Source organism: Anarrhichthys ocellatus, unplaced genomic scaffold (genome assembly GCF_004355925.1).
Source record: "Anarrhichthys ocellatus isolate YVR2014 unplaced genomic scaffold, GSC_Weel_1.0 scaffold10, whole genome shotgun sequence".
Classification (NCBI taxonomy): Eukaryota; Metazoa; Chordata; class Actinopteri; order Perciformes; family Anarhichadidae; genus Anarrhichthys; species Anarrhichthys ocellatus.
The window spans coordinates 8,717,157-8,734,827 of record NW_022280040.1 but is presented as its reverse complement, the minus strand read 5'-3'; the positions used below and the strand labels follow the sequence as shown (position 1 = coordinate 8,734,827).

The following is a 17,671-nucleotide window of genomic DNA, read 5'->3' as shown; positions in this document are numbered from 1 at the left end:
ACACACACACACACACACACACACACACACACACACACACACACACATACACAGAACTGGTGTTTTTTCCAGCACAGACAGGAAGGTAGTGGAGAACTTTCCATCGCTTTTTTTTCCTATGAATTCCAAATACCAAAAAATAAAAAAAAGGATATACTGACCACACGGCGAAGTAAAGAATAAACTTGATTCAGTGTTTTGTTCTCTTTCTGTGAATCAAGCCAAACTATCTACCAAGGGAGGTAAAGTTCAACTGAGGGAACAAGCGACAAACATCTGGAACCTGCTGATCCGAGCCTAAAATACGGTCTCTTGCTTTAAGCCAACTGGCTGTGAACGTAGAATGTGGTGTCGCTTCTCTCGCTTCTGCGTTTTAGATTCATACTCTTGGATTGAATCTTGTTTTTGTGATGGACAGTCTACAAAATGCTCCCGTCAGTTCTGTAATTGAGATGCAGACCTTTGATTGAGATTCATATGATGATGATTTACTCAACAGGTGAGGAAGTTTTCACAGAACATGCAGCTTTAGCCTCAGACTGTATACATGGTGACAGCATCAAGTGCATATTTAATACAAGATGCTCACATCCAAACAACTCATTAAGTCAGTTTGAGACATTGAGCTTTAGTTAGCTTAACTAGCTACAGTTGATCAAATCTGTACGTTTTTTAAAATTCAGCAAAATTTACATTTTCCAGCAAGAAATGAAATCAAGAACCAATTGTTTACAAAATAACTATGATTTCTACCGGTAAATCTGTTATAACTATAACTGCAAACTGCATACAGTATGTGAGAACTAAATGTGTGGCACCGTAACATCCTGGTGAGCTGTCACATGCAACATTACTGCATGGTCGCGGGTTCGGTTCCAGCTTCGGGACCTTTGTTGCATGTCACACCCGCTGACTCTTGACTCTGAAAACCTAACTGAGGGGAACAAAAGGTCAATTGTATTTGGACATTTCGCCTAAAAAAAGCTTTTACGACTCAAGTCTTCATGTTCAACAACTTCTATGTGGATGTCACACTCAAGATGAAAAGAACTGGTCAGGAATTCCACTTGCAGCCAGAATTAAATGAAACAAAAATACAATATTAAATGAATCTAGATTTGGGGAGTTCAGTGTCAGGCCTCATGGTAACAACTTCAAACTGGAAAAGTGAAAAAATCATTGATTCCAGTAAGAAGAAGGACAGAGATAGAGAGAGAGAGGCAGGCAGGTTAGAGCGCAGAGAGAAAGAAGAGAAGAGAAAGACAGATCTTTGGACGCAGCTTTGTTAAAGAAGGTGGAGCATTGAAAGGCCCACTGGAGAATACTGGGGAATTCTGTTTGCTTGTGCTGCATTACGTTCCCTCTGCAGACTTTATGGGAACCAACTCAAATCTGACCCAAAAAGAAAAGAGAAATGGAAATAAAGCCGGTATCTGCAGAGAAAAGTGTTTCCCGTTGAGTGAAAAACAAATATTTAAACAGATGGAGACAGTTTTCTTGTGTTGCTGAGGCACCGCAGATTCATAAGCATAGCACAGAACGCCTCATTCGGATTTCACCCTTCAACAAGCTGCTAAAATATGCAGCTGGATGGAGAGAGAGAGACACACACACATGAAAGGGGGGAGAGACAGAGAAGGAGGGAGAGAGGGAAGAAGAGAGGAAGTGAGATAGAGGAGGAAGATTTGGTATGTAGACAACCGCTGTGAGAGGAAACAAACTGATCCAAAGCTGACACGCTCATCATTCCTCCGCTTCCACTATGCACCGACATGCTGGATGTCATCGTTTACGGCTGTTTATCTGTGTATCTACGTCAGCGTGTGTGTGTGTCCATGTTTTCTGGTGTGTTTCCAGCGGCAACACCCAGCTAGTCAACATGCGGTCGGCAGCCCCCCCCCCTCCCTCCCTCCCTCCCTCCCTCCTCCTCCAAACACCAACAGCCTCATCACACACTGGCTCAGAGTCAAGCAAATAAACTGCAGTGCAGAGGCTGCAGGGAACGTCACAGACTGGAGAAAGCTGCAGAATGAAACTTTCTCTTCTTTTAAATGTTAAAACGACCGAACACGTTGGATGTTTTGTCCGTCTCGGTCCGCGAGTCTTCACGCTGTTTTTCCTCGATGCTGCGGGTGTTTTTGGGGCGTGTGCTGCTTGCTGTGATCGTGACCAGCAGTGAGCTGGGTGGTCACATAGCAACAATAACAACTTGTAGGCGTCGGGGAGATATGTGACACCAAAGCTAAATGTCTACGAGTTCAAACCCACAACTAATCTCTTTCTCTAGCCCGCTCAGGCTCTGCCTACATGCTGCTACATAACAGAAAGACAATGAGACGGTCAAGAAGTAACTATATCTCAACCTTTTAGCTGACATGGACAAAAAGTGCTGAAGAAATGTTTGAATATAAACTCAGTGACATAATATATTATTAGTATACACACATTATACTGACATTATTATTACTCCATTCCATAACCTTCATAAAGGGATGCGTATCAGTACTGCTGTGTTAGATTGCATTAGTTCCAGCGAGGTGTGACTAACAGGATGGAAGCTTAGTGTATGTTTTAGAACCAGTCGTGATCACTGGGAGCCAGAGTTAGATCGGTGGTGCTGAGCAGAAGACACAAATTACAATCAGCAGCAGTTTGGAGAGAGTTTGATGAAAGGGAAACCTACAATTAAGGGTCACAGCTGGCTTAACTACACAGAGAAGTAGACACGAGATGAACAGAACTTTCATAGATCGGTCTTTATCTCTGAGCAACACAATTTAGTTATTTTAAGTAAAATCTGAGCCTTTTTCTTCATACTAAGATCCAGCTCCGTGTCCAGAAGCAAAGTCACAATCACACAACATGTTTTAATATCTTGATCAACTTTGCTGCCCTTGTTGCTGTCAGCTGTGGCCTTCCTACCCGTCAGCATCATCACCACTGAGAGGCAGAGGAGGATTTATGAGAGGCTGGAAGGAAGCCAAGTGACTTTCTGTGTCAGCATGGGGGGGGATCATTATTCTCCATCTATTGAGCTTCGCAGTGAGTGGTTCTCATGCTCTTGCCCCCGTACCTCTTCACACAATCACACATGGCTTTTACATGACTTCTTTCAGGTAGAGTCACATAAAGGAATCCAAGTTCAAGAATGTGCAGCCGCACACATTCCCTGTGGGGTTTCCTCCCTCCTCAGCAGGGCCCGTAGTGTGTGGGTTGTTTAATGTTTTGAGGCCTGTGTTGAATGAGGCAGGTGGACATGGAGGGGTTAAAAATGGGTGTGGGGGGGGTAGTGTAAGGAATGTGACACCAAGGGCCAAGAGGGATGATGAGGGACACTTACAGGAATCTCTCAATTTCCCGTTGAGAGGCGGTTAAGAGTGAGAATCATCACAGAAACCCTGCGCTCACCCTGGATTCTTCACTTTCACTGTCCACTCATGCCATAACAACTCACTGAATCACACCTGCTGGGGCTTTGGGTTCATTACAAGCCAAACAAGCAGCCAATGACGATAATCTTCTCCCTTTTCTCCCCCATTTATTACAAACAGAAAACACCGTCTGCGTCTGCCAGAGAGGTATCGGCTCGTTTCCAAAAAAAAGAAAGATCGACCAAAACCCTGAGCTTAGACGAGAAAACACAAAAGCTTACATGAACGAGGTAAAGCAAAGTGGATGTTTATTTAAACAACGGATTATTTCTTTAAGACCTGGCTGTTGCTTCTCAGCCGTTGTGCATGTTTATGGGAGCAGACGTACACGTGCTGTGTGTTGCTATACGCCGCACAGACAGGAAGCAGTTTAAGAAGGCTTCAGATGCACCGGAGCGACCCATCCTGCATTCATGCCGGGCTGCAGACGTGAGCGGAATACCGAGCGACTGGAACGGCGAGCCGGACGCTCTCAGGAATGCCGAGGCCTTCGCCAAGCTGACAGCAAAGCTGCGACCGAAGAGCAAAGTGCAGCACGACATCATGGCCCGCTGCTTCACCTGCACCATGTTGTTTACGCCGGCTCCAGCACCATGCCAGGGCCAAATGAGTGCATTTATGAAGCTATCGACGGGACTGAAGGGCCAACGCTAATGAAATGTTCAGACCGATCTCTCTAAGGAGAGAGAATACATTAAGAGTAATGGACTGTCAATCCCAATTTGGTCTCTATTCTGGGGAGCTACTGAAGAAGAGCTAATAGTAAATGCTTTCTGTGTCGTTCTTATTGCGACACCTGAGGTCCCAGATCACAGAGCACATCTCTAATGCATGCAGGGATTTCAAAATAAAGGGAACATTAAACAGGTGGTTTTTAACACTTACCTCGGCTGCCGTTGTCTTCATCCTGGAGGAGAAAAGACAGAAAATAAATGATGAAATGTGATTTTATTTCATTCTACAGATTCCCTTTTTTGGGGGGAATTATCTCTTTATTTATCTTTTGCATCAGTATACTCACAGGTAGATGCACCGAACTTCAATATAACATTTAATATCTGTTTATTTCATATGGAAAATAAAAATACACATCGTTATTCTCACCATCTCCAATCATCCTCCATTTTTCATAATCAAGTTTTATAATCAATTAATCATTTGAGTCATTGTGTTCAACACATATTTTCTTACATTTTATAGTGTAAGCAATGCATTGATAATCAAGATAATAGTTGGTTACAGCACTAGAAGGAATCTCTCAGCACTGAATAAAGGATTAGATGATCCACAGAGAAATATTATTATCATTTAACACTGCTGCATACTTAAAACTGATAGACATAGCAACCCAAAAACCACTTCATAGCCATGTTGGTGTTTATTTTAACCCTAATTTCCCTCGGAGGCCCAGTTGAGACCCACACACTCCTGCTTTAATCCACCTCTCCCCAGTGACACACATGTCCTGCATGTATCCTTAAAGACTCCCTGCTCTCCCAAGGCTTTCCTTAAGACGCTCCGACCCTCTTCAAGCTAACCCCAATACCCTCAAACTGTGATTAATCAAGAGCTCCACTCCCAAGACCCTAAAAGTAATTACAATGAAACGTGATGGATGTATAAGGATGGGGTTACGTAATGGGAGGACTGGTCTGGGCGTACAGTGAGTGTGACCTGACGGATTGAAGTTTAAGGCTTCGGTTTGAGTATTTCCCAGAATCCCGTCTTATGATAAGAAGGCCTCAGATGACTCAAGACAGTCGGCTCAAAGTCAACACAAAATGTAGTTTTAGTTGTGTAACTCTAAACATCAATGTCTCAGAATTAAATACATGAATAAATGAGAATAACGCCAACTTGTTACGCAGGACTAAAAGCTGAATTCTGCTTTACTTCATTTTGCATCGTAGGCATCTTAGATCGCTGGGCTCCGGATTTCTGATCAAACCTGCTAATGTCAGTTCAATTTTAGGTTCACAAACTTTCATCTCCTTCTGTTATCGTTACAGCAAGACCACCGAGCACGTAGTGGCCCACGTTGGACAACATTGTGTTACCCAGGAAGGCCTCTGGGAGAAACTATCCATCGTTTTGGTTACACACATGTCTGAAAATCCAAACTGTCGTGCCACAGTTTCTTTCAACATGCAGAACAGAAGCCAAAAGCTATAAACAGAAGAAACTATGCTAACTTTGGAGGAAATTCTCTTTTGCAAACCGAAGAGGTTGTCAAAATACACTTCAGAGAAACGTAAACCCAACTTATCCTGAATTATCACTTACAAAAACTAACAGTCAGGAGGCCATGATAAGCTTTGAGAAGGCGGACACAAAACACCGGCACATTCTACCATTAAAGAAGCCCTGTGGTATTTAGCCAAAGCCCTTTAGTGTGCGTTAGTCGGTGCCCACTAGGAGCCGAAAGTGCTGTAACATCAGGATTAAAACCAAAGAGCTGATTGGTGCTGATGTTATCCACAGCTGGCACACTTCCCAGGTGGGAAGTCAGGGAGGCACGACATGACGTGCTCACATATATCATGGTACTGCTCTTTAGTCTGTGTCAGCGTGGCCACAACTAAACAAGTCGTCTCAGCTTCTTCAGCAGATTAAATATTCATTATATTTCAAGTGCTCACTTTAGATACCATTCAAATAACCTCAATATGCAAAAGATGCTTGTTTACATAGAAATGTAAGGCGAGAAGTTAACCACAACTCACACTCTTTTGTGATGAAGCTTTTTAAATCTGCACCCTTAAATGGTTTCTTTTACATTACAACAACAACCAACCTGTGGGTATTGTAGTGTTTTGTACTGTTCTCCAAACTAAGGAAAAAAAACAATCTAAAGAAAGCAAGTTGAAACTAGAAGGACACTCGGAAAGTCCAGACCTCCACCAGGGCTGATTCCACAAGTGAAAAATAACATAAACCTATCCAATCCATACATTAAAGTCCCTTGTTTCTGTGTTAACCAACATCCAGGATATCATTAAAAGTCAACATCTGTAATGGGAACAGTGGAAAAAACACTTCCTTCCACTTCACAGCTCTACTGCACAAAGGAAATATAGGAGCTCCTCACAGCTGGAAAGAATTACAACAAGTGGTGGACGGTGTTGAAACAGCTTCAGGAGGATCTCAGACAAGCAAAAGCATGATAAATATGATAAATAGTTCATACTGTACGCAGGTAGTAAGTAGTGTGGAACTGGGACACATCGCTAATGTCCCAGCAGCACTGAATACTGAATACTGTCTACAGCCGTGTTCAAACAGCAGCTTAAAGTCTGGATTCTGGTCGTATTCTCCCCCTGTGTCACACAAATCAGGTGTTTTCTAATCACTGCAGACACTAAAAAGCTAAATAAAGTCAGTTCAAATTCACTTGATTCAGCAAAAGTCTATTTACTTTGGTGGCAGGAGTATATTTTCTTACCTCAACGGTCACAATTTCATGCATATTTTAAGCAATTACTCAGCCCTAAACTGCTTTACGTGACATAAAGGTTGTTTTGTGTCTGTGTTTTGGGCAAGAGACGACATTGTGTCACCTTCAGAGAGTTGTGGACGGCGGACTCCGGCGGGTAGACGATGAAGTGTCGCAGTGTGAAGCCGAAGCCCTGGGAGGTTCGGCGCAGGTGAAGCGTCTTGGGCCCCGGCCACGAAAAAGGCTCCTCCTCGGCCCCGAGAGACGCCACGGCCGACGCCTCGCTCTGATCGCGCCCATCCTTGTGCTTGGCCTGAAAAGAACACAAACAAACGGGTACGTCAGTGTTGATCTTTAGGACAAAAAAACTGCACTGTTGACACAGAAAGAAACTGGAAAGGGGAGGACCGCTTAATTCATAATTAATTTAGGGCAATACAGTCATCTTGTTGAGAGTTAGATGAGAAGATTGAGACCACACGTGTCTACGGTAAATATAAGCTATCAGCTACAAGAAGCCAGTTAGCTTAGCTTAGCATAAAGACTGAAAAGAGATTCAGCTTTGTTTTTTTTTTAAAAGATTGAGCTTTAGAGGTGCTGATAGGCAGATTTTGTTACATTTGGACAGATCTAAACTAGGTGTTTCCCTCTGTTTCCAGTCTTTATGCTAAGCTAAGCTAAGCTAAGCAGCTTTAGCTTCATATTTAGCATACAGATTTGACCTGGTGACTTTTTTAAGCAACGCCTACTCCTGAAGTAATATTTTTTCTTTCTCAGATTTGTTTTGAACTCAAAAGGACTTTTCGAGGCCTATCAGGTGAGAGGATCCTGTATTTAACGAGAAAATACGCAAATAATTGATAGAAGTTGGAAAAAAATATACATAATCTTGTGTAACCCAAAATGTAGCTTTGAACCCTTGGACCCTTGGGTCAATCAAATGTGGTTGTGAAAACAATGACGCACTGATAGTAAAACTGTCATGTCCACGTGTTCACTGTTGAGAACCGACTCGCATAAACAAAACAAATACAGTCACTCTGTTCACTTCGGCCCTCGGTAATTGTGTAAAGAGAAGCGGTTTGGCTTAAACAAAGAAAAGTTTGTTTTCACAGATGAAACAGCCAACGGCAAGACAAAGATGTCATTAGTCGGGCTAGGTTGGGTTGATGCTGCTCAATAACAAAGGTGTGTTTTTGTGGACGAGGTTTACACCTTTAAGAATAAGAAAGAAAAGAGTTAACAAGAAGCTTGACGTATGGTTTGTAGACTGTAAAGTGCTGTTTTTCACAAACACAAAGGCAGATTGATACAAACATACAACATATTTCAAACAAAGCCCTTCATTTCCACCACGACATCATTGGTTCATCATGGGATTAATCTACTGAGCTGTGTTATTTTCCTGACTTGATCGTCACGTACATTAAGTGTCAATGAGCTCAAAACATCCCCAGACTCTTAAAGCCATCACCAGTGAAATAAAAATGTCCTCAAATAGCATCAAACTGATCTCCTCTGCTGCTGCTGATCCGTCCAAACGGTGAGAATGGATAAATAACGTGACACATTCAGTAGAAGCTGTTGATTAAGACATGAGTTTCTTGCAGATACAAAAAGAAATCCTCTCACTCAGCACATTCGGCATCCCCCAGATGAAAACAGTTAAAAATGTTGGTGACAGAGGCCAAAAATGCAGTCAAATAATTTAGTTCCTAAGTTGTGGTTCATGTCAGTGATCACAATATCTGTCGAAATAATCAGGGTCGTCATTTAAACCACATTTGTACTGCCGCGAGCTGCACACAGCCGTACATGTGGCTTCGGTTATTGCACAGTTGGGGCTTTGCGGGGCTATTTGGCGTGTTTGCACGATGACAGACTTATCTTCTACATTCCTACTGTGACTAACACGGGATGAAAACAAGCCTTAAGTGCTGGCAGCTCTCAGCTTCAGTAACATTACATTCATGCCTATATAACACGACACATGCGCTACACATCAGCAGCAAAACTCTGCATTTAAACCGTCCTGTGACAAAGTGTTTACGCGGACTCGCTCTCAAATGGTAACTGTAGCTGAGCTGGAAACACAGAGTGAGTCAGAGAAGTTTACAGTCACGACCCTGTTTTCCTGAAGATGATGTTACAATACAAACACACACACACACACACACCACACACACACATTCAAACAGAGGGCGTGTGGGTGGTCACAAATTACATCAAAACTTTATTGTTTTTACATTATACAATGTAGAGTTGCAACTACAGATTATTTTCATAAGTCAGTCATTTTTTGAGCAAAAGTGCCCAACACATATTAGTAGCCTCTGAAATGTAATTATTTGCTGCTTTTCCTTCTCATAAAGCTTTGTAACTGGAATATCTGAGAGTTTAGGATAGTTGGTTGGACAAATCAAACTATTTGAATATGTTGCAATGGGCTCTAGGAAATTGTGATAAGCACGTTTCATTATTTTGGGGCAATTTAGAGACAAAGTTTAAAGTGCTCAATATAAAATTCACAGCATTTCCATTGCCTCCACACAGCTCTCAACATGGTGGCAGCGAGCCTGCGGCTTAGCTAACGGTGCAAACAGCGCCAACGGTGCAAACAGCGCCAACGGTGCAAACAACACCAACAGTGCGGACAGAGCTAACGGTGTCACACCTGAAACAGAACCAGAGGGTGGGAGCTACGCTTCCGCAACAACCCGGTGGGTCGGAACGACGTTATCGGCTGTAACCGCCGTATGAGAGCAGTGCAGAGCAGCAGCCATGAGCTAGCCAGTGGGGCACGCTCACGTGCACTAACATGCACTAAAAACAGACACGGCCGGCCAGGCTATCTCAACAAAACCAAGGGAGAGCACTCCATACACATTACTCCACTTTACACTGCAAATAGTCGTTTGCTGCTATATTAATGCTGAATTTGGAATTTAGCATCTTTAATTAATCAATAAAGAAAATCAATGATAGTTCAAATGAGCGATAGTTGCCGGCCTACAAACACATTTTTTGTTAGGTGTTGCAATAGCCCAACATACAGGACAACAATACAAATCTCAGAATAATCTATCCAGGAATTCAACTCCTTTCTGATTCTTTATTTCTAAAGCCTAAGAACATAACAACCCAGATTTATAACTTCCATAACCATACAGCAGGAAATATGCAATAACTGTTAATCACAACGTCACCACTGAGAAACACTCGGACCTCTCCCGCTGCTGCGAGCTGTCTGAGCGGCGAGACCTCCGTCACATCTATCGTCGACGTAATGATGGAGCTGAACCGCTGCACCGCAGGGCGTGCGTTTGTGGTTCTCGCTAACGCTGCCATCGTGGCTACGGGCTACAGGAGCCTGCCAAGAGTCTCAGCCTCAACCCGGATCCCTCTGCAGGCTCTCCTCCTACCAAAACACATCTTCGGTGTGGATCCAAAACAAAGACGTTCTCCCCCGCCGCCCCTCTAGGCTTCTCTGTCCACACCTCTCCTCCGCCGGTCCGGGAGCAGCAGATGTAGAGGCCTCCGGAGAGTGGGATGGGTGTGGGCTTAATGATGTGACTGGTGAAATCACCACCAATACCCAGCGGTGCAGAGCTGGAAGCAAGCCACGGCCCACAGTGTTAGAGAGCAACGACAGCCCGACTGCTGTTTGTTTTGATTTCATGCTGAAAATGTAACGTCGTATTATGCAACCGCTAAGCCATTTGGCTCAAATGCCCCATTGAGTAGGAACACACACACACACACACACACACACACATTATCCATCTCTTTATACGGTGAAAGAAGCAGCAGCATGGCACAGTGTGGAGGGAAACTACAGCCACGATACTGTAAATCTGCTCGAAACACGCTCCCACAGTTAACCTGATAAATATGACTTTATTATGCATGCAGTCTGTTCATCAGAACAGTCTCCATCATGTGCACACCGAGGGTTTGATCTGCGTGCTGCCATATGGTGCCGTGGCCTGCGGGATGGTGCATTTGCATGCCCACTCCTGCTTCTTTATGTATATGAGAGGAGTGAATTTGAATGGCGTTACTTGTGGACTCAGCTTTTCTCCTCACCATTTCTTTCTTTGTTTTGTTTTTTTAAGCGCGTGAGTCACCCCTGGGACGTCTGACCTCACGGATCTACCTCTTTCACTCCCTCTTGCCTTTTCTTTCCAAACTTCTCTCCCTCTCCAACCACAGACTTTAACATTAGTCACACTTGTCCACTATAGTATAGGAAAATATGCCTTCAGTTGCCTCCACAAAGGAGGAGACTTCAGTCCTCGCTAAGTAATGGCAGAAGAAGAAATTCTAAAATAAGCACAGCTGGAAAATAAACATCATCTTCCTCTGACAGCTTACAGCAAAGTGTCACTCTGAAACTCCCAAAAGGGTCCAACAATAAATGAAACCTTAAACACACACACACACACACACACACACACACACACACACACACACACACACACTGACACGCTCACATTACAGAAGATATCGGTCAGTGAAACAGGACTAGCCTTACCACTGGAGAGCAGGATGACGCACACTAAATTCCTCAGACAGCACAACAAAGTGTAGCCGCCCCTCACCTCTCCAATGCTTCCTATGTAACCTTATACATCTCTGCCAGACACTGATATCGCCTGAACACATATTTTCAGCGAGTCAGGGAATTCCTAAATGCCTGCAAAAACCGGAGCACAACTTGCCTCCGTAAAATGCCAAATTCACGAGGATGCTCTCCATCTCTGTCATGCAAAAGCGTCCTTACCCGAGAGCGGACACAGTTCTTCCTGGAGGCTTCTCTGAGCCGAGCCCAGGACACGTTGCGGTTAGGACTGGTGAGCCCCAGTTCCACCTCCCCCCAGTACGCTCTGGCCAGAAGCTGGAACCAAAGACAGTATGGCTCCGACAGGCAGCCGTCCACCCCGGCCAGCCGAGCCCAGGGACACCCTCCCGACGACGGGGACGGAGTGAGGGCGCAGCACCCTTCGGCGCTGACGTCCACGTCCCGATCCTTCAGGGGAACCGGCTTACAGCCCGGTGGTAGCCCGTTCCTCTGAGCCAGCATGGCATAGCCAGGTTTGAGGTGGTGAGATCAAATGGCAGAATAGATGAAAACTATCCTCAAAAATCCGTTTTTTGGCGTCTTTTGGTTCCTCTTTTCCACGTCGTCTACTCCGAGGTTCTGGATGAGTCCATTGTGCGCCCTCTTCCTCCCGCGGTCCGTCTCCAACTGTCTATTCTGGTCTCAGTTTGGGGGGAGACGGGGCGTCCCACAGACGCATGATGTTTCCACTCAGCTGAGAGGAGAGCACAGCGGCTGAGTGCACTGCAGAGAGCCGACTGACTGACGCACCCACCCACTCACCACACAAAACTCTCTCCCAAGTATGCACACACACACACACACACCAGGCGGCCTGAAGTGAATTCTCTCCCTTTCCTGTCTCCTCCATCTCTCTCTAACGCAGCTCTTCCGCTGGCAACCTTTAAAAGTTTTAGCTGTAATGCGTCCACCAACTGACTTCTGTGTCGAGGCTAATCAATAAATCATAAGAACGAAAAAGACAAACAGTCAAAAGGTCTGTCAAAAATGAGGAATATTCAAAAATGTTTTTATAGTCGGAAACACAAGCGGGACATCGTGTCTATCTGTCAGGGGGCAGGAATAACTGGGATTGTTTTCACAGCCTGTGGAGGAAGTCAAGTGGGGCTAATACAGATAAGGACGCATATGGGTTCTGTGAAAACTATAAGGCACAAAGATCCACAGCCGATCCCACCCACCTTTGCATGCCTGCAGCTCATCTGGCAACTACAAAGGGCCGACGCCTGGGTGGCAGGCTGTGTGGTCAGGGAGACTACCAGGAGTTGCATAAACACACGGTAACTCCCGAATATTTGTTTATTTGTTTATTTAACAGGGTCCATATGGATGAACGCGGTTACGTAAGAATAAGCAGCGCAACAGATGTAATCTATAGAGTTAGGAGCATAGTTGCAGCCCTCGACCCTGGTTAAGCTTTTAACCGTTTTTTTTTATAGTTTAACAGTCGAGTTTAATTAACAAACGTGCCAAATAAAATGACAGGTGTTGGAATAAAGTTTAAGATTTTCAGAGATTATTTCAGGGACCTTTCCTTTGTGTGACAGGTGATTGGTAACAAAACAAAGTGTGACACAATGCATGCTGTAGAATGAAGATCGGGTTAAGCAGGATTTGGTACTTTGCATAACTCCCCAATAATCAATTTGGTTTATAGGATTTTAGTCACTCGATTAACAAAATAAAACAGACCTTTCAATGTGATTTTTCTACTGAATTCAGATAAAGTTTACAACTATAAAGTAGCCTGTTGATGGACCAACACAGGCGTCTACACCTCTGTTGCCTGATTACAGACCGCTTGATTGACATCTCCTTTGTTGCATCCGTTAGGGCGGAACAATTTTCTCCGTTATCATTGTTATTGTTTCATAGAGTTTCACTTTTTTCTCCCAGCATGCTTCCACCTCACTTGAGGTTCTCATGTACACAGGAATCCTTGTTTGTTTTCTGGGGGTGTTTTTATGGGAATGTGGATCTTTCAGATCAACTTGAGGAGTGTTTATAGTTTGTATGTTCCACACTTTATCTGAAACGAGTCATGCAGTGTGGGTCTCTGACCTGGTTCTAGGTTTAGGTGGCCTTGACTACGCTGGCTGTAACAAACCCAAAGATTACATGTTCAATCCCTTAAACTGTCCCATAATGGTTGAAAATCACCTCGACCATGACAGTGAAACCCTTCCTCCTCACTCAGGACAATCTGCTGTGAATTAGAGTCTGTAAATAGAAACTCCACAACCAGATACTCTCTCTCCCCACTCGCCTTGCAGTATTACGTAAGAGGCCGGCCACGCCACAAGGGAATGCCTCCTTAATCCGTCGAGGTAAACAAAACTCCACAGAGGCTCGGCAACCGCCTTTAATTCAGCAGCAGCGAGCCGGTCGAGAGAGCAGGACGAACTCCGCCCCGATACCTTTTAGTAAATCTCTCCGGTAGAGAGCAGGGCCAAAACATCCATTTAATATTTAATCACATTTTCATCTCAGGGCTCTCCAGAGCTTTGGTGCCGCTCCATCAGGACTCTGCGCTGTTATATGGTCCGTTGCTAAATGTTGAATAAGGCTGTGAAAAGTTGCTTGAGGACAATGGGTCCGCCCTTTTGTCCATTTTGAATTTCAATACCTCACCATGTCTCCAGGGTGAGTTATCAGTGGCACAGATTGTCCCCATAATTGTGAGTTCACTGGCTCACTTCCAACCCCGGCTACAGCGCATCCGTCTACAGCCGCTGTGGTTCGTAGAGTCGCTGCGGATGAGAGCGTCTGCTGAAATGGCGGGAAGACTTATTGTGATTCTGAGGGAATATTTGCCGTCCGAGACGATGAAAACAACATGAGGAACCCAGCGGAGGAATTTTCCATCTCAGTGTTTCGTCATGAGCATCTTGGTACCACATTCACTCAGCTCAATATAGCGTGCGGTGTTCCGGATGGAAAGGACGGCAGAAATAGACGCGGGCCGGCTGAGACACTTGACTCGTGGAAGCCAAAACAAAGGATTAAGTCTCACAACAATGGTCTTACTGCATATGTAGAAGCCCACGTCCCCATTAGAGGCACGATCTGCAGGCAAACAATGCCTCTCACCTCCTCTGGTACACTGTTATAGGGTTTCAGCCCACATCATATATACATCTCTGAATTCCTGTAAATCTAAAACACATGATGAGAAAAAAAAGAGAGATTCCCTCAGAGGAATTCCTGTTGGCTAGGAAGTGGATTTTCGTGCCATGCAGACACGAAAACGAGACACGCCGCCCCGAAATATTGTGCTGTTGTCACACAGCATTGTCGGCCACTGGACTGATGGGGTGTCCTCGCCGGGCGCTTCTTGTTGATCAGTGTGTCTGAAGGCACCATGAAGGCCAGAGCACGGTGCCGAGGAGCTGCTTGTTAAGAGTTGCGGATGCTTTTCTACGGCAAAGTGAAAGAAAAAGGATTCACGCGAGCGTGTTCTGGATTTAGATGTGCTCTGTGTGCTACTCGTCTGGATCGCGTTTCAATGACACAGCTTTAGGGATAATCCAGGTCATCTCTGGTGCATTGTAGTCGCAGCGTAAAAATAAGCAGAGAAATCACGTTCTGGCAAATTAACGAACTGCTGTAAACAACACAAGGACTTCGTTCACAGAGGCGTGCCGCGCCCATATTCATCAGAGCCTGAACACAAAGGAAAAATCAGGAAAATGCTGTTTGTCAAGAACAATAGACTGTATGAGATGGTGTACCCTTCCATGTCTTCACAACACACATGTAGTATTTTACTCCTACCAAGTGTAACGTCAGTAAGCCATCTGAGGAAATAGCCACTTATATCCAGCTCTTATGACCAATCACTGGTCTACCGTAAAGTTACTCACAAATCGGGCTCAAGCTATTTCAACTCACACAGAAGTGCTTATCTGATCCCTGATTAGCATGACGATTGAATGGTGTGTGTGTGTGTGTGTGTGAGAGAGAGAGGGCATGGCTGCACAATTATTACATACGTTATCAAGATCGCAATACGGCCTGATGCAATTTTCAAATGGCAGGAGGTGCAATATTTGTCAAAGGTGAAATATGTGTCAAAATACTGTTTTAAATGAAATATTGTCGTACTGCAGAGACGTCTTCGCCTACACATCATATCATACTGTTGATCTGTGTGAACCTGAATGAGTCAGTGAAGACGCTGAATTGAGTTTCCAACAATTAATTCAGTTTACTTCCGTATGAAACAGACAACAGCGGCAACAGGTTAACGGCCATGTTCAAAACACACAACAGACTACCCACAGCTCTTTAGCAGCAGCTAGGAAAAGGCTTTGAAGAAACCAATGAGATCACACAGAGGTGTAAATTGTAAGCAACGCCGTCCATCCCATGAAATTTAAAAATAACACCGGAACAGGCCAGTTCATAAGATCGACTTGAGCGTGGTGTGGAGGGCGGTGCTGTGAGTAATGCATGTGTAAGTAAGGGTTAGAGGTCTTTGTCACTCTCTCTGCACCGCTACCACTCGAGGCTGCTGGACCCGACACGGTGCAATCCGGTCTTGGGAGTCCCATCGCTGATAGTTCTGCAGATGGCCCTGCGGCTTCACACAACATGACACGCGGGGCCAAAGACAACATCCAGACTGCGGCTGTGGTGAAATGAAGACGAGGGCGGAGAAATCGACAAGCTTTTCCCAGAGACTGGTGTGGCGTTATTTAAGCTGAAATTACATTAGTTGGTGTGCTTAAAACACCGCGGCAGACAAGTCCAGTTTGTGTAAAAGCTGAAGGAGCTAAATGTGATGCTGTTCTGTCTCTTATATTTACACTGAAAGCAGTACGCCAAAACTGAGCAGAGGAATAAATCCTCAAACTTAACAGCCAAAGTTGTGTTCCCTGAGAAGTAAAACTTGTTTCAGATGTTTACGTTTCTGGAGAACACAACACAATGAAAACCAGGTTGTTTCATTTGAATCCGCTCAAATGGTGGAGTCCAGGATTTATTAGATGATTATCTGCAGCTCTGATTTGTGTAACAAAGGGGGAGAAAAGGGCCCGTGGTCCGTAAACAGCTGACGGGATCTCTGGACGCGGATTAAAGACACAAGCCACCGACTGGGCTCTAAAAACTACAATAAGTCATTCTGAAGTCTCTGATTGGTTCTCGTGTGTGACCAACTTTATATATCTGTGTGTGTGTGTGTGTGTGAGACTGTGTGTGTGGTGCAGAGAGCGAGAAGAAAAGAGAAAGTCTTGCAGGAGGATTAGGCTCGATTCAGGGTGGCTTTTCAGGACTCCTGGCGGGTGTGAGATCTAATCTGGACATGCTGCATCTGGGCTCCGCGAGGTAAGGCTTACTGTAACAAAGGACTGGCTAATGAGGGCGAGGGAACAGACTGCTTCCACTGTGCGCCCACACCGCCGCGCACCCATAATGCCCTTCTTCATAGGGCCCTCGGGGGGTACGAACCCCACAATCGGCTGCCATGGGGAGGCAGCAGGCAGATCAGGCCGATACTGGAGCAGCTTGATCTGGTTTCAGGCTCAGATAAGGGCCTCAATCTGAGTGGAGGAGGCAGTAATGGAGTCAGGTACTGCATATGAGGTCCCACAATGTAATTTGAATGCATTATCAGGTGTCAATACACTACAAGGAAGGGGGGGAGGGGTGTTCTAGGTGTAAACATTTCTTTCCTGGAGGGGAGGGAAGAACCTGAGACAGAAAATGAGGACAAAGATACTAAGAGTGAATATTCTAAACAGTCTGCTTAAAGCAATAGGTTTTAGGGCTGTCCCCTCTTAGTCGACTCATTTTCGTTTCTTTTCTGCTTCTAAATGCAGAAAATAGATGATGTTCAGTCATATAATGTATGGAAAAGATGTAGCAGCTAGAATGGCTACGACTACACACACACATTTACATTGTAGTTTCAAAGGAGGAACTGCTGTTTTCCCCATCTAACGAAAGTAAAAGATCATGTTCCGAGAAATGTCAAAGCCACAGTTAAAAGTCCTCATTATAAAACCCACCAGCAGCACAATGGCTGCCTTTTCTCACGCATGCTGTTGTTGTGAGGAGGAAGTTGGCACCAGCCTTCCTGTCAATTCAAGAAGTATCCAACTCAGACATAAGTCATGACGCAACAACTCCAAAAGCTACCGCTTAAACTCCCCGTGAGTCACATATACACACACAGTATATATA

General features: G+C 44.7%; 1 protein-coding gene across 5 annotated transcripts in view; it reads right to left on the bottom strand.

Annotated features, from left to right (window-relative positions):
- arhgap21a (Rho GTPase activating protein 21a) overlaps positions 1 to 17,671 on the bottom strand; it is an 86,186-nt gene that overhangs the window by 26,846 nt on the left and 41,669 nt on the right. For 3 of the 5 annotated variants that reach the window (XM_031849779.1, XM_031849781.1, XM_031849782.1), the window contains exons 1-3: positions 11,648 to 17,635; positions 6,989 to 7,177; positions 4,317 to 4,338 (exon numbers count right to left, since the gene is read on the bottom strand). In XM_031849779.1, coding sequence (XP_031705639.1) covers positions 4,317 to 4,338; positions 6,989 to 7,177; positions 11,648 to 11,947 — 511 coding nt within the window. In that variant the 5' untranslated portion in view covers positions 11,948 to 17,635. Of the gene's footprint in view, positions 1 to 4,316; positions 4,339 to 6,988; positions 7,178 to 11,647; positions 17,636 to 17,671 lie in introns of those variants that run through there. The other 2 variants (XM_031849784.1, XM_031849783.1) reach the window with 1 other exon arrangement.